Raw genomic sequence first — 16,279 nt, forward strand, 5'->3', positions numbered from 1 at the left:
GGGGGGGACCGGGACGCTGGGGCTGCTTCTGTGCTGACACATTAACTCTCAGAGGCCAGGAGGAGGGTGGATGGTCACTCATTACCGAGGGCCAAGGCCAAGGGGCTGGGTGGTGTCCGGTCACTTATGTAACCTGTGGGCATATATACGGGCACCCGGGCCTGTGGAGCTCTGCCCCCTCTCAGGATGAAGGTGGCTGTGGTGAGTACCCCGGACCCCGCACGGGCTGCTCCCCCGGGGAAGAGGCAGCAGCACCATGCCCTCTCCCAGCGGGTTTCTGCCGCCCGCTCATCTGGGTCAAAGGTCTCCCTCCTTCCTGTCGTGGTCTAGCTGGGGCAAGGGTCGTCGGCCCAACCCCTGGGCTCCCTGCGGACCCAGGTCTTGAGAAGGAGATGCCGGGTAGGGGTGCTGCCAGAGCCGTGCATCACTGGGGAAGCAGGCATCCTCGGCATCCACCCTGCAGATAAGGACACCAGGAGCCTGGAGCACCCACGCGCCTGTGCTGGGAGGGGCTGTGCCCTGGGGCGCCCACTGCGTCTGACAGCCTCGTACCCCCTTGGGGATGTCCTCCCTCCCTCACGGGGCTGGCATTGTGGTGAAATGGGTTCACTCCCCCACCCAACCAGGACCCAGACCCTTCCCTGGTCTACCGGCCTGATATGGGGCCAGAGGCGGCCAAAGACAGGGGCAGCTTCCGAAACTACATGGTGAGCACCTGCGGCCGCCCCTAACTGCGCCCCTGGGAAGGGCAGCACCTGTCCCCTTGCACAGCTCCAGGGGCCACCCTGGGGATACCCCGTTCACGTCTCGCGGGGCCAGGCCTGGGATTGGGAGGCAGTGGCCCCCTGGGTGTGACGGGCAGGGGTTGGCGAGCCGCCTGGCTGACCTTCTGCCTTGCAGTCCGGCCCTCTCCTGGACCGTGTCTTCACCACCTACAAGCTTATGCACACGTGGCAGACCGTGGACTTCGTCAGGAGGAAGGTAGCTGGAAGACTCCCAACCCGAACCCCCCGAGGGCCGACGCTGGGGCTACGCTGACCTCTCCCTTACTGGCCCAGCATGCCCAGTTTGGGAGCTTCTCCTATAAGAGAATGACTGTCATGGAGGCTGTGGACATGCTGGATGCGCTGGTGGACGAGTCGGACCCCGACGTGGACTTCCCCAACTCCTTCCACGCCTTCCAGACGGCCGAGGGCATCCGGAAGGCCCATCCCGACAAGGGTGTGCTCCCCACCCGCCCCGGCTGGTGGTGGGGGAGGGTGGAGGTCCGGCCCTCTCCCAGCAGGCCCTGCCCCCCACCCCAGCCCCAAGGTTGTCCCTCTGCCCTGGCCCCTGCACCCCCTCTAGCCTGCCCTGCCCCTCTCTCTCCCCCAGACTGGTTCCACCTCGCCGGGCTCCTGCATGACCTGGGGAAGGTCCTGGCTCTGGCAGGGGAGCCCCAGGTGAGGAGAGGGGTGGAGGGGGTGGGCAGGGCGGGGCCCAGGGCAGCCTCGGCTCTGGGCTCTGCTCTGGACACCTACTTGGTGGGCAGGCCAGTCAGGCCCACCCACCGTTGCCTGTCCCTCCCCAGTGGGCAGTCGTTGGAGACACCTTCCCAGTTGGCTGCCGTCCCCAAAGCTCTGTGCTTTTCTGGGACTCTACCTTCCAGGACAACCCTGACCTCCAGGACCCTCTGTACAGGTATGCTTCCCTCGCCATTGGCCCTCCCCTCTGCAGGGTGTTTCTGAGCCCCCCTCACCCTCTGTCTCTCCCTGCAGCACAGAGCTTGGCATGTACCAGCCCCACTGTGGGCTCGAGAACGTCCTCATGTCCTGGGGCCATGACGGTGAGGCCAGTTAGAGACAGCAACAGTGGGGACTGCAGTGGGGGCCACGCCTCTGGGTGCCTGGTGGTGACACCCTCTCTCCCCCAGAGTACATGTACCAGATGATGAAGTTCAACAAATTCTCCCTCCCACTGGAGGTAGGTGTGGGGGAGGAGCCAAACCAAGAACCCCGCCCAGCCTAGCCCAGTCCAGCCCAGCCTGGCCCAGCCTAGTCCAGTTCACCCCAGTCCAGCCCAGCCCGGCCCAGCCTAGTCCAGGTCACCCCAGCGCAGCCCAGCCCAGCCCCGCCTGGAGCGTGGGGTGCGGCTCCTCCTGCCCCAGGCCTTCTACATCGTCCGGTTCCACTCCTTCTACCCGTGGCATACGGGCGGCGACTACCAGCAGCTGTGCGACGAGCAGGACTTGGCCATGCTGCCCTGGGTGCAGGAGTTCAAGTATGCTCGTGCCCGTGGGGGGGAGGCGGGGGAGGGGACCCGGGGCTTCATGAGGCACTGTCCCTCTGCGCTGCAGCAAGTTCGATCTCTACACCAAGAGCTCTGACCTGCCAGATGTGGACAAGCTGCGGCCCTACTACCAGGGGCTCATTGACAAGTACTGCCCCGGTGTCCTCCACTGGTGACCGGCCTGCCCACCCTGCCCACACCCAGCTGGGTGCCCTGGGGTGACAGCCACTGTCAGGCACAGTGACGACCCACCCTGGCCTTTCTAGGGGACCCCACATACCCACCTGCATTCCCTGCCCCGTTGGCCCCTCTCCCCGGTTGCAATAAAGACTTTGAAGCAGCTCGTGAGTCTGACCCTCAAACCCTCACTGAGACCGAGGCGTGTCGTGGCAGGGCAGTCACTTGGGGGGGCGGGGGCGGGACAGGCAAGTCCGCGATCTCGTGGACACGCGTGCCCGGCCATTTCTGCCGCCATAAGCATCTTGCTCGTCCTCCAGCTCTGGCGTCAGAACCTGGGGTCACCCTGCCCACCTCCACATTCTGAAAACAGCCACTGAGTCCTCTGGGCTCAGTCCCCTTAAAGATGACAATACAAAATACCTGATAGCTAGAAGAACGCACTACAGGAAACATCATGATAAATGCTCAGGTTAACTGCCATGAACACGACCCACGAAAACACGCCAAGAAACCCTCCGTGGGCCCCAGGGTGCAGCCCTCACCTTGGCCGACAATCACCTTCTTTTCCTTGTGCTTTCGTCCCCCAAGTGTGCACCCCTCATGCTGCAGTTCAGCGTCAGCCTTCCCTCTACTAGCGGTTTATTCCTTTGAAGAAAGTGGCTCATGTGTCTAGGGACTTCCTGTTGGGATTTGCTGGTTGCGTCCCCATGGTATCTATCAGTATACTTTCCTCGGTCTTTCTTGCTAACTGGTAAATAAATTTAGAGGCTTAGTCAGATTCAGGTTTGACTTGTTGAGGGCAGGTGTGCCCTAGAGGCGGGGGCTGTGCTTTATCAGGAAGCCCCGCTGTTTCCCGTGTTGTCAGAAGCTGCTGTGCGGCAGTTCAGGTCTAAGAACACCCTCCACCGGATAGAGTGAGAACAGCAAGGCTCCAGTTCCATCCTCACTCACCTGGTAGAGCCCCCAGTGAAGAGCAGCTCCCCTGGTGCTGTCTGGTTCCTGTTTATGGAGGAAAGGGAAGTAAATGCTCCTGTCTCTCTCTTAATTTACCGTTCTGCAAGAGCTGGTTCCCTAGCATCCTTCAAACATGATCAAGTTGTCTGTTTTTGAATCAAGAACGCGTAGATTTCAGCATATTTGCGCCTCAGTGAGTTATTCTTACTGGTGCTCAGACAGGGTTGGGGAGGGTCTTTCCTGTGGGCCCCTGGCTGCTTCTGACCATTGCAAGGGTCTCTGGGATGTCTTGCCGCGTCTGGTGTAACAAGACGCCCGACTGTTTCCTGTGTCTGCTGTAACAAATTATCACAAGCTTGGTGACTTAAAACAACAGAAGTTTATTCTCTCAAGTGCTGGAAGGAAGCCAGAAGCCTGAGATCAATGTGTCAGCAGTGCCCCCGCCGGAGGCTCCGGGAAGATCCAGCCTCAGGTGACACCAACGCACCCTGGCTGGTGGATGGCTGTCTCTTCTCTGTCTTCACGCAGCTCCGTTTCGATGTGTCTGTCTCCCTCTGCCCCTCTTATAAAGACACCTGTGATGGTATTTAGTGCCCACCCAGACTATCCAGGATGACCTCCTCATCTCAACGTCCATAATTATATCTGCAAGATGCTTTTTCCAAGTAAGGTTACACTCACAAGTTCCAGGGATCGGATGTGGACATCTTTGGGGGCCATTTTCCAGTTTACCACAGAGGCTGCCCTAGACGTAGAATTGGCCCTTTCTCCAAGGAGCCTTGATTTTGCTGAGTGGGAGGTGGTATTACAAATCCACGTGCTGGGGCTGAAGACCCAGTCACTTCTTGAATGTCCACTGGTTGTAGCCACGAAAGGTGGCACTGCCCGCTGCTCCCCCTGCCTTGTCCAGGCTGCTGCACGGTCAGACCCTCCCGTTCCGCTCAAACCCCACCCAGGCCCTCCCTGTGTACCCCAGCCCCTCTGTGCGCTGGTGTCAGGAGAGGACGGGCTCGAGTGCGTCAAGAGGCTTTGCCCAAGCTCTCCTCCACTCGCTGTGCTTCCTTCTGGAGAATTCCTGCCTGCCCTGGGCTCCCTCGCACCGTCCCTGGGCAGCCTTCCCAGCCGCGGCCCCCTCTCAGCCTTTGAGCTCAGGCAGGGCAGGTGCAGGGTGCCAAGGGGGTCCCTCCCTAGAGTTGCTTGTGGGGTGCAGGGGGCTCTGAGCCTAGACTGGGTGTGGGCAACGGGGCCTCTCAGCCTTCCTGGGAGCAGGGAAGAGGCTGGGGTGGGGAAGAGAAGCATGAGCCCCAGAGCTGGGCAGGGGGATGTTGGACAGATGCCCCTCTGGGACCTGAAACCCCCCGGGGGAGCCTCCTCAGTGCAGAGCAGGAGTGGCCACCTTTGCCCCTGCTCCTGGGTCCCCAGGCCTCTCTGTGGCCCTGCAGACCCTAACCTGGCCATCTCCAAAAAGGCCCCAGCGTGGGGGAAGGGCAGCGGGGGCCAGGGCTCCCGTATTTCTGTCTACCAGGGCCCCGCTGGGAGCCTCAGGGCACTGGGGCAGCTGAGGAGCCCGCAGAGAGGAGGAGGGGCTTGACCTTCCCTCCAGCCTGCTCTGCTTTCTGTCACCGGACCGCTGCCTCACTGCACCCGCCCCTCCTGCAGCCCGCCGACTCCCACGGCCTGGGTCAGGCCTTCCAGCACCCTTCTAACTAGCCACGTAGCGGCTGATTATGGCCTTGTTACTCTGGCCAGGCCGAGGGGACTGTGACCATAGAGGAAGGTGGCTGCTTCCAAGGGCACTGATGGCCTAAGAAAATACAACAGTAAGTTCAAACCCCTACATTTCAGGCTCAAGCCTGGACTGAAAGAGAAACAGTCTGTGGCTATACCCAGACCGCAGCCCTTAGGGCTTGGCAGGCAGCTGCCTGGCGGCCCCCGAAACTCTAGGCTGTCAGGGGCCTGTGAGGTCACTGCTATTTTCACCCAGAGACGTCATTGCCTTTTCACTGAGCCCACATTCCCATGGTGACAGAATGTCACAATGGGGGCAACGGTCGTGGCCCTGTCCGTCTAGTCCTCACTCTTGCAGTTTAAAAAAAGGTAAGTTTTACTTAAGAATATCTTTTTTTATCTTTTGGGCGGCGCCATGTGGCTTGCGGGATCTTAGTTCCCCAAGCAGGGATTGAACCCAGGCCCTCGGCAGTGAAAATGCTGAGTCCTAACCACTGGACGGCCAGGGAATTCCCAAGAATGTCTTTGATGAAGTAGTAAAAGCTATTGATACTGTTAAGTCTCCCCCTTGAGTGCAGCTCTTTTTTAAGCTGGGGGGGGGACAGGAAGTTCTGTGCGGGCAACAGCAGGACGGCTGCCTAGGGAGAGCGGGTGTGGCCCCAGCTGCCAGCTCAGCGGGTCAGTCTTTCTCGGGAGAACAACTGACAAACACACCCGAGTCACTCAGCCTTGGGGATTTGGTGATCATTTCCTCAAAAATGGACAAACTGAGGGCTTCCCTGGTGGCGCAGTGGTTAAGAATCCACCTGCCAACGCGGGGGACATGGGTTCGAGCCCTGGTCCGGGAAGATCCCACATGCTGTGGAGCAACTAAGCCCGTGAGCCACAACTACTGAAGCCCGCGTGCCGCACTGAAGAGTAGCCCCCGCTTGCTGCAACTAGAGAAAGCCCCCGCGCAACAATGAAGACCCAACACAGCCAAAAATAAATAAGTAAATAAATTTATTGTTTAAAAAAATGGACAAAGGAAAACGATGACAGCATTTATTGCCAATGATAACATTTAGCTTTCAAGAAACAATTGGGATTTGGAAAAACTTGTGTCCACCACCGTGAACTTGACAGCTTCCTCATACTTAAAGATTTGTCTGATAAGGTGGATGGTGAAATTAATGAGTGTGATTTTTTTAGACTGTACGATGGAATGTGTCAACATCTGGAAGATTTGCATAATTCACTGAGCCAAGATTTTCCAAATGACCAATATGTGACCCACCAAAATCACACCTGAGTAAAAATATCCATTCAGAGTGCAAGAGGCACACATGGATTTTCACGTGGGAGAGGACAGAAAGCTCACTGGTAAGGTTTCAGATTCCAAATTGCAATAACCCCCAAGAAACTACCACTCGCACCCCACGACCCCAAATCAGCGGTCTGATGGAATGGTGAGCCCCCAGTCGAAGCTCTAGCCATGGTGCCAGCTTGGAGACGGCGCCGCTGGGAGTCGGGCTGTGGAAAATGCCCTGTGTCTGGGAGCCATCTGGTGCACGTGGCTCTCACTCCTGCACCCACGACACCTGGAGAAGCGCTGATGCCTGCCCCAGTGACCGGGTGATGCTGCATGTGGAATGCACTTCTCAAGGAAGCAGTGCTTCCTCCCACAGACAGCCCTCTGAGCTGGGCAAGGCCAGCCACGTGGCCCTTCTGAGCACCTCGGCAGCAGAATGAGCAGAAGGCTGAGGGGCGTGACCAGGGCTGACCTCCACTGGGAAAGGGCTGCTGGTGCAGGGCTGAGAGGCCAGGAGGACTGGGAACAAGCTCCTGGAGACCCATAGAGGTGCAGTGCTGAGTCCAGCAGCCAGCTTAGTGGAAGACGGCAGCGCCCTCTGCAGACGGGCCCGAGGGCTCAGCTGCCTCAAGACGGTGGGCGTGGAGGCCCGACCAGCCCTGCCTCGTGATTGTTGCAGGACCAAGCACAAGCCGTATTTTTTCCTTGCTGTCCTTCAAACATCTTCTGGAGGCTACCTTCACCGTTCAATGAGATGTGAGATGTAGAATTTCGAGATGCGACTGTACTGAGCTCATGGGTGGGTGTCCAACTGGAGCCTGGAAGTGATGTGGGTGCCTCCCCACCTGGCATGAGCAAGGGGTTTCGAGTGAGATGTAGAGTGGCTGCCTTGCGTTAGTGGAACGTTGTGTGGGTGTGGGGAGGGAGTGTGAATCAGAAAGATGGACTCATCAGGGGCCTGGGTACCCAAGCGGGTGGGTGTCGGAACTCTTCCTGTGGACAGAGGCTCTGCCTTTCCACGAGTCTGGGTGGGAGGCTGGGCTGCACTTCCTCTCCCACCTTTCCTTTTGGAAGCCAAGAAGGGGAGAAACTTGGTGCTCGCCCAGGAGCCCACTGGACTCCGGAGTCAGCCCTGGGACCCGGCACTGTATGTCCTCACCAGGCCAGGCTATGGTAAGGTTTTGCCTCTGGTCAATCTCAGTAAGTTTACTCTTGGTAAAGGGAAGTTCACGTGAATTACTGGCTCATTGCATTTGTATGTTTATTCATTTATGGGGTTTTTTTGAAGCTTGGGAAGATTGTGTTGCGTCAGATGACTGAACAGTTAGAAAATAAATTAAATTTATAAAGCACTTAGAATATTTTAGGCATTTAAAATTTATAAATGGAACCCTTCAGAGTTGTTGCTAAAACCTGCTAGAGTTAGATAGAAGAGAGAAAATGAAAGTACATGGATTGGGAGACTCACTACTGTTAAGAAGACAATACAGTTAACCCTCGAACAACTCCGGCTTGAGCTGCACGGTCCACTGGTATGTGGATTTTTTTTCACTAAATACGTATTACAGCACCACATGACCCTCGGTAGGTTGAACCTGTGGATTTGGAACCTCGGATGTGGACGGCAAACTGTGAGGTTACCCTCGGATTTTCAGTTGGTGAGTGTTGGTGTTCCCAACCTCAGCGCTGTTTAAGGGTCAAACTACTATCAAAGTGAGCTACAGATTCCATGCAATCGCTATCAAAATTCCAATGGCACTTTTTTTTTTTGCAGAAATAAAAACATCCATTCTAAAATTTCAAGGGATCCCAAATAGCAAAACAATCTTGAAAAACAATAAAGCTGAAGGACTCACACTTCCCAATTTCAAAACTCACTCTAAACCTACAGTAATCAAAACAGTGTGAGGGACTCCCCTGGCAGTCCAGTGGTTAAAACTCCACAATTCCACGGCAGGGGGAGTGGCTTTGATCCCTGATCTGGGAATAATGATCCAGCACACCACATGGCGAGGCCAAAAAAGAAAAGGGGTGGGGGCCAAAGGACTTGGATAGACAGTTCTCCAAAGGAGATATACAAATGGCCAATAAGCACATGAAAATATGCTCAACGTCATTAGCCATTGGGCAAATGCAAATCAAAACCACTTTGAGGGCTTCCCTGGTGGTGCAGTGGTTAAGAATCCACCTGCCAATGCAGGAGACACGGGTTCGAGCCCTGGTCCAGGAAGATCCCACGTGCCGTGGAGCAACTAAGCCCGTGCACCACAACTACTGAGCCTGCGTTATACAGCCCGTGAGCCACAACTACTGAGCCCATGTGCCACAGCTACTGAAGCCCACGCGCCTACAGCCCACACTCGGCAACAAGAGAGGCCACCGCAACGAGAAGCCCGTGCACCACAACGAAGAGTAGCCCCCGCTCGCCGCAACTAGAGAAAGCCCGCACGCAGCAACGAAGACCCAACGCAGCCAAAAATAAAGAAGACAAAACAAAACAAAAACAAATCACTTTGAGATACTATTTCTTACCCATGAGGACGGCTTTTATCAAAAACGGGAAAATAACAAGTGTTAGTGAGGATGTGGAGAAACGGGAACCTTGGTACACTGCCAGAGGGAACGTAAAATTTAAAAGATGCAGCCGCTGTGATGAAGGCTGGTGGCTCCCCAAAAAGTTAACCATAAAACTGCCACGTGATCCTGCAATTCTACTTCTAGGTATACACCCAAAAGAGCTGAAAGCAGGGACTCAAACAGATACTTGTGCACCCACGTTCACAGCAACATTATTCACAACAGCCGAAATGTGAGAATAACCCAAATGTCTAGTGATGGATCAATGGACAAAATGTGGCATAAACATACAATGGAATATTATTCAGCCATAAAAAGGAATGAAGTTCTGACACAGGCTACTGCACAGATATACCTTGAAAATATTATGCTACGTGAAAGAAGCCAGACATATAAGGGCACAAATTGTATGACTCTATTTACATGGTGTCCAGAATAGCTAACTCCACGAAGACAAAAAGTAGATCAGTGGTTGCTGAGGTCATGGGAAGGAGGGGTTGGAAGACGCCAGCTAGGCAGAACAGGGTTCCTTCTTGAGATGATTAAAAGGTTTTAAAATTGACTGTGGTGATTGATGCACAAGTCGGAATCTACTGAAAGCCACTGAACTGTGTCCTTGAAGTGGGTGAGTTGTATGGCACGTGAATTACATCTCAAAGCTGTTATGGAAAACAAAACACCTCCCCCACCCCACTCCAACAGACATTCATACACTGAGCTTAAAAGCCTAAAGAACAGATTTTTAAATTTTAAATATATTACAGTTTAAATATATATATAGTTGAAACTGTTATATTACAGCTGTCCCTCCGTATCCAAGGGGGATTGGTTCCAGGAATCCCCCCAGATACCAAAATCCACGGATGCTCAATTCCCTTACATAAAATGGTGTAGTGTTTGCGTAAACTTACACACATCCTCCATACACTCTAAATAGTCTCTAGATTACTTATAATACCTAATACAAGGGAAATGCTATGTAAATAGTTGTTGATTGTGCAGCCAATTCAAGTTTTGTGTTCTGGAACTTTCCGGAATTTTTTTCGATTATTTTCAACCCGAGGGTGGTTGAGTCCGTGGATGCGGAAGTTGAGGATACAGAGGGCCAACTGTACTGTCTTTGTTTTGTTTTGTTTTCTTTATTGCTTTCTATTCCGTTGATTTTTGCTCGTTTTAAAAAATATTCATTTATGGCTCTGTCGGGTCTTAGTTGCGGCATGCGGGATCTTTTGCCGTGGCGTGCAGGCTCTCTAGTTGCAGTGTGCGGGCTTAGTTGCCCTGTGGCATGTGGGATCTTAGTGTCCGGACCAGGGGTTGAACCCGAACCCCCTGCGTTGGAAGGCGGATTCTCAACTATCTGACCACCAGGGAAGTCCGTGGGCTGTTATGTACCGTCTTAAGCCAAAGGTCAACTTACAGGTCATTTAATTGTGTCTAGGAGCATCCGAAGGCTCAGGTCACAGGTCCCCTTGAGCCATGTGTGACAGTGGGCACGGGCTGAGCGTGGAGCACTGTCTACCTCGGTCAGTCGGGGGGGCTCAGTGACTTGGGGGGAGGGGTTGGGCACACTGGGGGGCTCTCCAGGGGTCTGTGAGGTGAGAGCATGAGGGGTAGGGGCTGAGGGCAGAGCCAGACACAGGGGAGGCAGTGACTTCCTGATTGACAACCGATCTCCAAACCAAAACCTGGACAGTGCCTTCATCTGCTGCTCCCAGGAAGTGGTCAGAACACAGGTGGTCATACGCATCCTCCCTCTTCCGCCCCCGGTCCAGGGCCTGTTCCTCCTTGCTCTCCCAACCCACGCCCCATTCCGCTGTCACGGGCCTGACGAGTTCCCTCCCTCATGTCTCCTCCACCCCTGCCTAGGCAAGGGCCAGTGTGCTGACCCTTCAGTTCTGCCCTGAGATGAGGAAGCAGGAGCAGGAGAGTGGGAAGGGGCTGCGTTCTGGTGAATTCTCCAGTCCTCAAGATGGTTTCAGGCCCCCACATTCCAGCACCAACCTCGCGGCCTTGACATGTAGAGCTGACAGGCCGGCCAGGCTGTGCGGCACTGAGGCTCAGGGCCTCAGGCAGCACCAGCTCACACACTTGCGTCCATTTCATAAACGAGAATGTTGAGGACCGCACAGCAAAGGCACCCAGGAAGACTGGTCAGCGATCAGCCAGACAGTATCTGGCCCGTGTCCACTGTCAAGGGCAGGGACGGCCCACTGCCCTCAGGCTCCCCAGTGGGAAGGAAATGGCAGGCGCAGGATCAAACACGAACTGCCTTTATTCATTCACGGATCCAAATGACAGGACAGGCTGCTGTGGAGGTGACCTCAGGGTCGTCTTTCCTCCTCTCCCACAGCAGGGCAGCCTCATCCCTTCCCATGCAGGAGCTCGCGTCAGCGGCATCAGGCTCGGACCCCTACGGTGGGAGCAAAAGGGAAGGACCTCCCACAGCCCTGATTACAATGTCCTGGGAAGGACCCTGGGTCAAGTCACACACGGGCCTCCTGGGCCAGCCATCAGGCCAGAGAATGCCCTGGGATGGGACGTGGTTAGCGTGGGTGGACGAATGGGCCCTCGAAGCAAAAGGGCAGCCAGCGCCTGCCCCACAGGGCAGCACCCCAACCTGCGTCTGCGTGGCAGCTGGCTAAGGCACGGTGGCTGGGCCACACCCTGATGCAGAAGGCCAGAGACGAGCCGGGACCCTGACCCTCTCCGGACGTGTGGCTGACAGAATGGGCCTACTTTTTCCGCCGAGGGGTCTGGGAACCGCTGCTTACGTCGGGGGCTGGGGAAGCTTGTTTGCTGGCGGCCACCGAGTCCTCTGGGGGGGCTGGCCTGTGCTTCTCCTCCTTGGCCCGAGGGGAGGACTGGGGGCCCAGTAGGGCCTGCATGACCCTAATGGCCCCCACGGTTCCGAGGAGCCCCCAGAGCAGGGCAGGGGCCTCCAGGGCAGACAGCTGTTTCCGCATCCAGCGCAGCGCCTGAGCCAGGGTGCTGCTGGAGCTGCGGGCCCGGGGCGGGCTCTTGTCCTGGGGGGCGGGGGGGGTGGAGTAAGGCCTGGGCCCATCCCTGCCGCCCACCCCAGGCTGGGTGACGCCTTCCCACCTGAAGGCCAAACTGGCGGAGCAGCGTGTCCAGCGTCGGGTCCCCCAGGGACACGGACGGGAAAAATTCCTCCACCCACTGGCGTCGCCACCACCGGCTGCAACAGCACGGGGCACTCAGGCGGCGCCAGCGCGCAGGCCCCGCACCCCCGCCTGGCGCCCGGCCTTACCCCTGCTCCCCGGGCTTCGAGAACCAGTACTTGTAGCGCTGGGCTCGCACGTAAGTGGGCGGCTGCTTGTGGAAGGGGTACCTGGGCGCGTGGTTCTGGATGAGGCGGATCACTGCGAGGGGCGGGGAGCTCGCTCAGCCCGGGCCCTCCCCGCGGCCCCGCCCCCCCAGCCCCCACCAGGCCCCGCCCCTCCCGGCGACACCTCCAGCAGCCCTGCCCCCGCAGGTCCCCCCAGACCTCCCTATAGGTTCCGCCCCACGGCCCAGCCTCACCTGGCTCTTTGCCCTGCAGCAGGCGGAGGACCAGGCTTGTGAACCAGGGACTGTGCGTGTGCGGGCCCAGGGCCGCGAACCACATCTGCCAATCGAGGCGCGGCTGGTGGGGCACCACAATGGGGGGCGCCCGGCTCACGTTACCCGGCTTGTACATGAACTCGATTTCCTGCTGGGCAGAGTGAGGTTTAGCATTGTCAGCAGGACCTGGTTCCCGGCTCTTCCCCCCAACGCCACGCCAGTGGGCTCCCCAGCCCTGTGGAGCCCGCCAGGTGCCCCAGACAGGGGCCCCAGGGAGCTCTCACCGTCCAGTGGTGCCCGTCATAGCTGCCCTCGAGCACCACCTCGGGCCGTCCACCCAGACCAGTCATCCGGCGGAAGAGGCCATAGGAGTGGGCCAGCTGCAGGTGCTCCACGGTGCCAAACAGGCGGTGGGCCCCAGTCCAGAGGCGCCCATGGGTCGAGGGCTCCATGTAGGAGTACGGCACCTAGACACAGGTAGGCAGAGGCTCAGCAATGACCTTCCAGCCCTCTCCCGACCCCCTACCCCGGCCGCAAGGGACTACTCACCAGGCTGATCGTGAACAGGGCCACCGTGGCAGTGCCGAAGATGGACAGCTGGACTGCAGCACAGAATTTCTGCAGCCACCCTCGCACTTGGGTCCACCTGGGGGGCAGGGGACAGAAGCGCAGTCAGGCCTGCTCTGCACAGCCCTACCCCACCCCCTTAGACCATGTACCTCCAGAGGGCGGTCAGCAGTTCCCAGGCAAGGGAGGCTGCACCCAGCCACATGGTGGGTAGGGTCACCATCTTCAGCCACTGGGAGAACTGGTGGAAGGTGAAGGCTGTGGAAGGAAGGGGGCGTGAGGAGGGATGGGAAAACTGGTGGAAGGCGAAGGCTGTGGAAGGAAGGAAGGGGGCATGAGGAGGGATGGCCCAGCCTCTGCCCTCTGAGCCCCTAGCTGGCACTCACTGGTCTTGGAGTGAACAGTGCGCTGCTTCCAGTCCACCTCCAGGCCAAAGCAGTGCACCACGCCGCAGGCCAGCAGCCCATAGACGGCCAGCTCCAGCAGCAGGGCCAGCAGGGCCTTGGGCCAGGCTGCAGGGCAAGGAGGTCATGGGTCGGTCGGGAACAGGGCTGGAGGGTCTACGGCCAGGGGGCTGGGGCGGAGCTAGAGCAGGGTCACTTGCGGGGGGCTGGCAGGCAGCAGGGGTGAGGATGGCTGTCTGTCTGGGACAAGCTGACACTCACAGGTGGGCGTCTTCTTGCGGCGGCTGTTGCCAGACGCGGCGGCCAGGTGTGCATCATCCAGGAGGGCAGTGGTGAGCACCAGCGTGAGCAAGTTGAAGAAGTTGTAATTGCCAGTGACGATAATCAAGACTTGCAGCAAGACCTGGGGAGGGGCTGGACTCAGAGCTTGCAGGCGCCGCCCCCTTCCCGGGCCCTTCAGAGCCTACTTCCAGGCCCCTCTGCACCATCCCCCCCGCCCCGCCCCACCTAGATCTCTCCTGCAGGCCCCTGTGCCCTCCTCGTCACCGCACGCAGACCTCTGTTTTCCCACTCCGCCTGTCCTCCCCCTGGGCTCACAACTTCCACGGCTCCCCACCACCACCTGGAGAAAACCCGAGCTCGGCACGCCTCGTGCGGTGGCCCTTCCCCACCTTCCCCTGCTGACCCAAGATGGACATCCTCCAGCGAGGCTGCAGCCCCGCCCCACAGGCATACCCTCAACCTCAGGCTGACTCGCTCCTCTGCCCATGAGGCCTTTCTGACTGCTGGCAGCAGACACCCCATCCCCAGTGGGACCCTCTGGGCAGTGCAGAGGAAGGCCACGTTCTGCCTGGCTTCCTGACGGCTAAGGACCCCACTCACCTGGGAGTAGAAGGCAGCCAAGCGCAGGCGGCGAACTGGAGCGAAGAACAGAGGGGGCACTGCAATCTCGATGAGGAAAGTGGCCACCACGCCGAGCTTGTGCAGCCAGACGGGCAGATGGTGGGCAAACCAGGAGGCGGGCGTGGGCAAGCACTGAGTCTCGAAGTGGTAGGTGAGGGCTGCGGGTGACAGGCGGGTGGTCAGGGCTGGGCAGAGCCCCCAAGACTGCCCCATGTCCAGACAGGGACCTCACCGGTGAGCCCCCACCACGCGGGGCAACGGCTGGTCAGCTTGACCACACCCGAGGCAAACATGAGGCGAAAGAGCAGCCAGCGCACGAGCCAGAAGGGGAGGTCCTCGTGGGGCGGGACCCCTGCCAGCCTGCCCTGGGCCTGCTTGTGGCGCGGGGGCAGCCTCAGAGCCGCCACCAGCAAGGCCAGGAAGCCAGTCTCCAGCAGAAGGGAATCCCTGTGGGGAGAAAAAATAGCACAAAGGACCTCCTCCCCATCAAGGCTGCCCCCCTAAGGGGGTCCTCCCAGGAGAGACAAACACACCCCACCCCATCCCACCCACCCAGCCTCCTGCAGCCCCACACCCAATAGTCACTCACCACTGGAAATAAAGAAACACCTGGCCCACCTGCAGGGAGAAGGGCTGTCAGGGAACAGGGGGTGTGTCTGCAAAGGCAGGCAAGGCAGAGGCACGGGTTGGGTGGAGAGCGCACGGGCCTGGAGCGAGCTGGAGATAAGGGTCCCAGTGGTGCAGGGGGCAGCAGGCAGCCCTCACTTGCCTGGTAGGCAGACAGGTAGGCAGCCCAGAGCAGCAGGTAGACAAGGAGGTGGCGCAGCTGGTGCAGCAGCAGGGCTCCCAGGGCCAGCAGGGTGCCCAGCAGGCTCAGCAGCTCCAGGCCCTGTGCTGTGTCCAGCCCCAGTAGCGGAGTCTCCCACAGCAGCGTTGGGGTCTCCCACAGCTGCGGCCAGCGTCCCTTTCCCTGCGGCCGCAGTGTCCTCCGTGCAGGCAGGATGCCATCAGGGCCGTACAGGCCTGTGAGAGGGCACGTCAGGGCCAGGCACTGGACACTGCCCTCCAAGGCTTGACTCCTCCCACCAGTCAGGGCCTTCAGGCCCGCCTCCCCAGGTCAAGCCCTGCAGACCCCCGCCCCCCAAATCTAGGTCAGGACCTGCTGACTCTACCCACTCACAGGTCAAGGCCTGCTGACCCTCCAGACCCCCCCACCCAGGTCAGGCCCCAGGCCTACCCGACTCCCCCAGGTCAGGATCTTCCACCCGGCAGGGCCCTGTTCCCCCTTCCTCCACGCCAGAGCCTGTTCTCTTACCTGCCCACCAGGTCTGGGGCCACCCCCCTCAGGGCTCTGCCCCCCCGACCCAGGTCAGAACCCAGAGCCCTACTGAAAATGGACCCTTGCACGCCTTCCCACTGCCCACACCCCCGCGGCCCGCAGGACACAAACCGCAGCCCCCTACCCCGTGCATCAAGGCCTGGACCTCACTCCCGCCCCCAGGCATTGGAGTGTCGGGTGGGGAGATGAGGGGTCACAGGGCGCGGGTTGGTGGGGGGGTCCGCCTTCGGCGCCCTCACCCGGGATCTGCATGTAGAGAGAAGCGAAGGCGAACATGAAGACGGCGGCCACGCCCTGGAGAAAGAGCTGCCGCGGGAGCCGGGAGCCAGCCATATCCGCTACGCTGCTGCGGGATGGACTGGATCCCAGGGTCCGGTCCAGTCCGCCCCGCCCCGCCCCGCCCCGCCCAGCCGGCGGCAGCTGCAAGCCCCACCCCGCCCCACGCAGACGCAGGCCCCGTCCCCACGCATGCCCCGCCTCCGGGGCGTCCTGAGACCCTTCCGGCGC

At 58.8% G+C, this 16,279-nt stretch overlaps 2 protein-coding genes across 3 annotated transcripts; one reads left to right on the plus strand and one right to left on the minus strand.

Annotated features, from left to right (window-relative positions):
- Positions 1-70: 70 nt before the first annotated feature.
- Positions 71-2,444, plus strand: MIOX (myo-inositol oxygenase; the record flags this gene model as incomplete). The annotated part of the gene is given in 11 exon segments (XM_082665814.1): positions 71-161; positions 164-201; positions 627-707; positions 901-981; positions 1,059-1,221; positions 1,375-1,442; positions 1,571-1,680; positions 1,758-1,825; positions 1,913-1,962; positions 2,147-2,259; positions 2,336-2,444. Coding segments are annotated over 11 exon segments (972 nt in total).
- An 8,803-nt stretch (positions 2,445-11,247) lies between these two features.
- Positions 11,248-16,137, minus strand: LMF2 (lipase maturation factor 2). 2 transcript variants are annotated; one of them, XM_082666145.1, is made up of 15 exons: positions 16,012-16,137; positions 15,203-15,456; positions 15,023-15,051; positions 14,666-14,880; positions 14,413-14,591; positions 13,792-13,933; positions 13,513-13,638; positions 13,279-13,384; positions 13,109-13,205; positions 12,844-13,026; positions 12,539-12,707; positions 12,267-12,378; positions 12,098-12,194; positions 11,770-12,021; positions 11,248-11,408 (listed from the first exon to the last, which is right to left on the minus strand). In XM_082666145.1, exons 1-15 carry the CDS (start codon positions 16,103-16,105, stop codon positions 11,274-11,276), a joined length of 2,190 nt encoding a protein of 729 aa, XP_082522271.1. In that variant the 5' UTR covers positions 16,106-16,137; the 3' UTR covers positions 11,248-11,273. The 2 variants fall into 2 exon arrangements, with proteins under 2 accessions (XP_082522271.1, XP_082522272.1); XM_082666146.1 differs by lacking the exon at positions 11,770-12,021.
- Positions 16,138-16,279: the final 142 nt, after the last annotated feature.

Source organism: Grampus griseus (assembly GCF_964374135.1).
Source record: "Grampus griseus genome assembly, chromosome: 11".
Classification (NCBI taxonomy): domain Eukaryota; kingdom Metazoa; phylum Chordata; class Mammalia; order Artiodactyla; family Delphinidae; genus Grampus; species Grampus griseus.

Coding starts and splice junctions, on each gene's coding strand:
- LMF2 (XM_082666145.1), bottom strand. CDS start 16,105: ATGGCTGGCTCCCGGCTCCCGCGGCAGCTCTTTCTCCAGGGCGTGGCC. Junction 13,027..13,108: donor CCCTGTTCACGATCAGCCTG/GTGAGTAGTCCC, acceptor ACCTGTGTCTAG/GTGCCGTACTCCTACATGGA. Junction 11,409..11,769: donor AAGCTTCCCCAGCCCCCGAC/GTAAGCAGCGGT, acceptor CTCCCACCGTAG/GGGTCCGAGCCTGATGCCGC.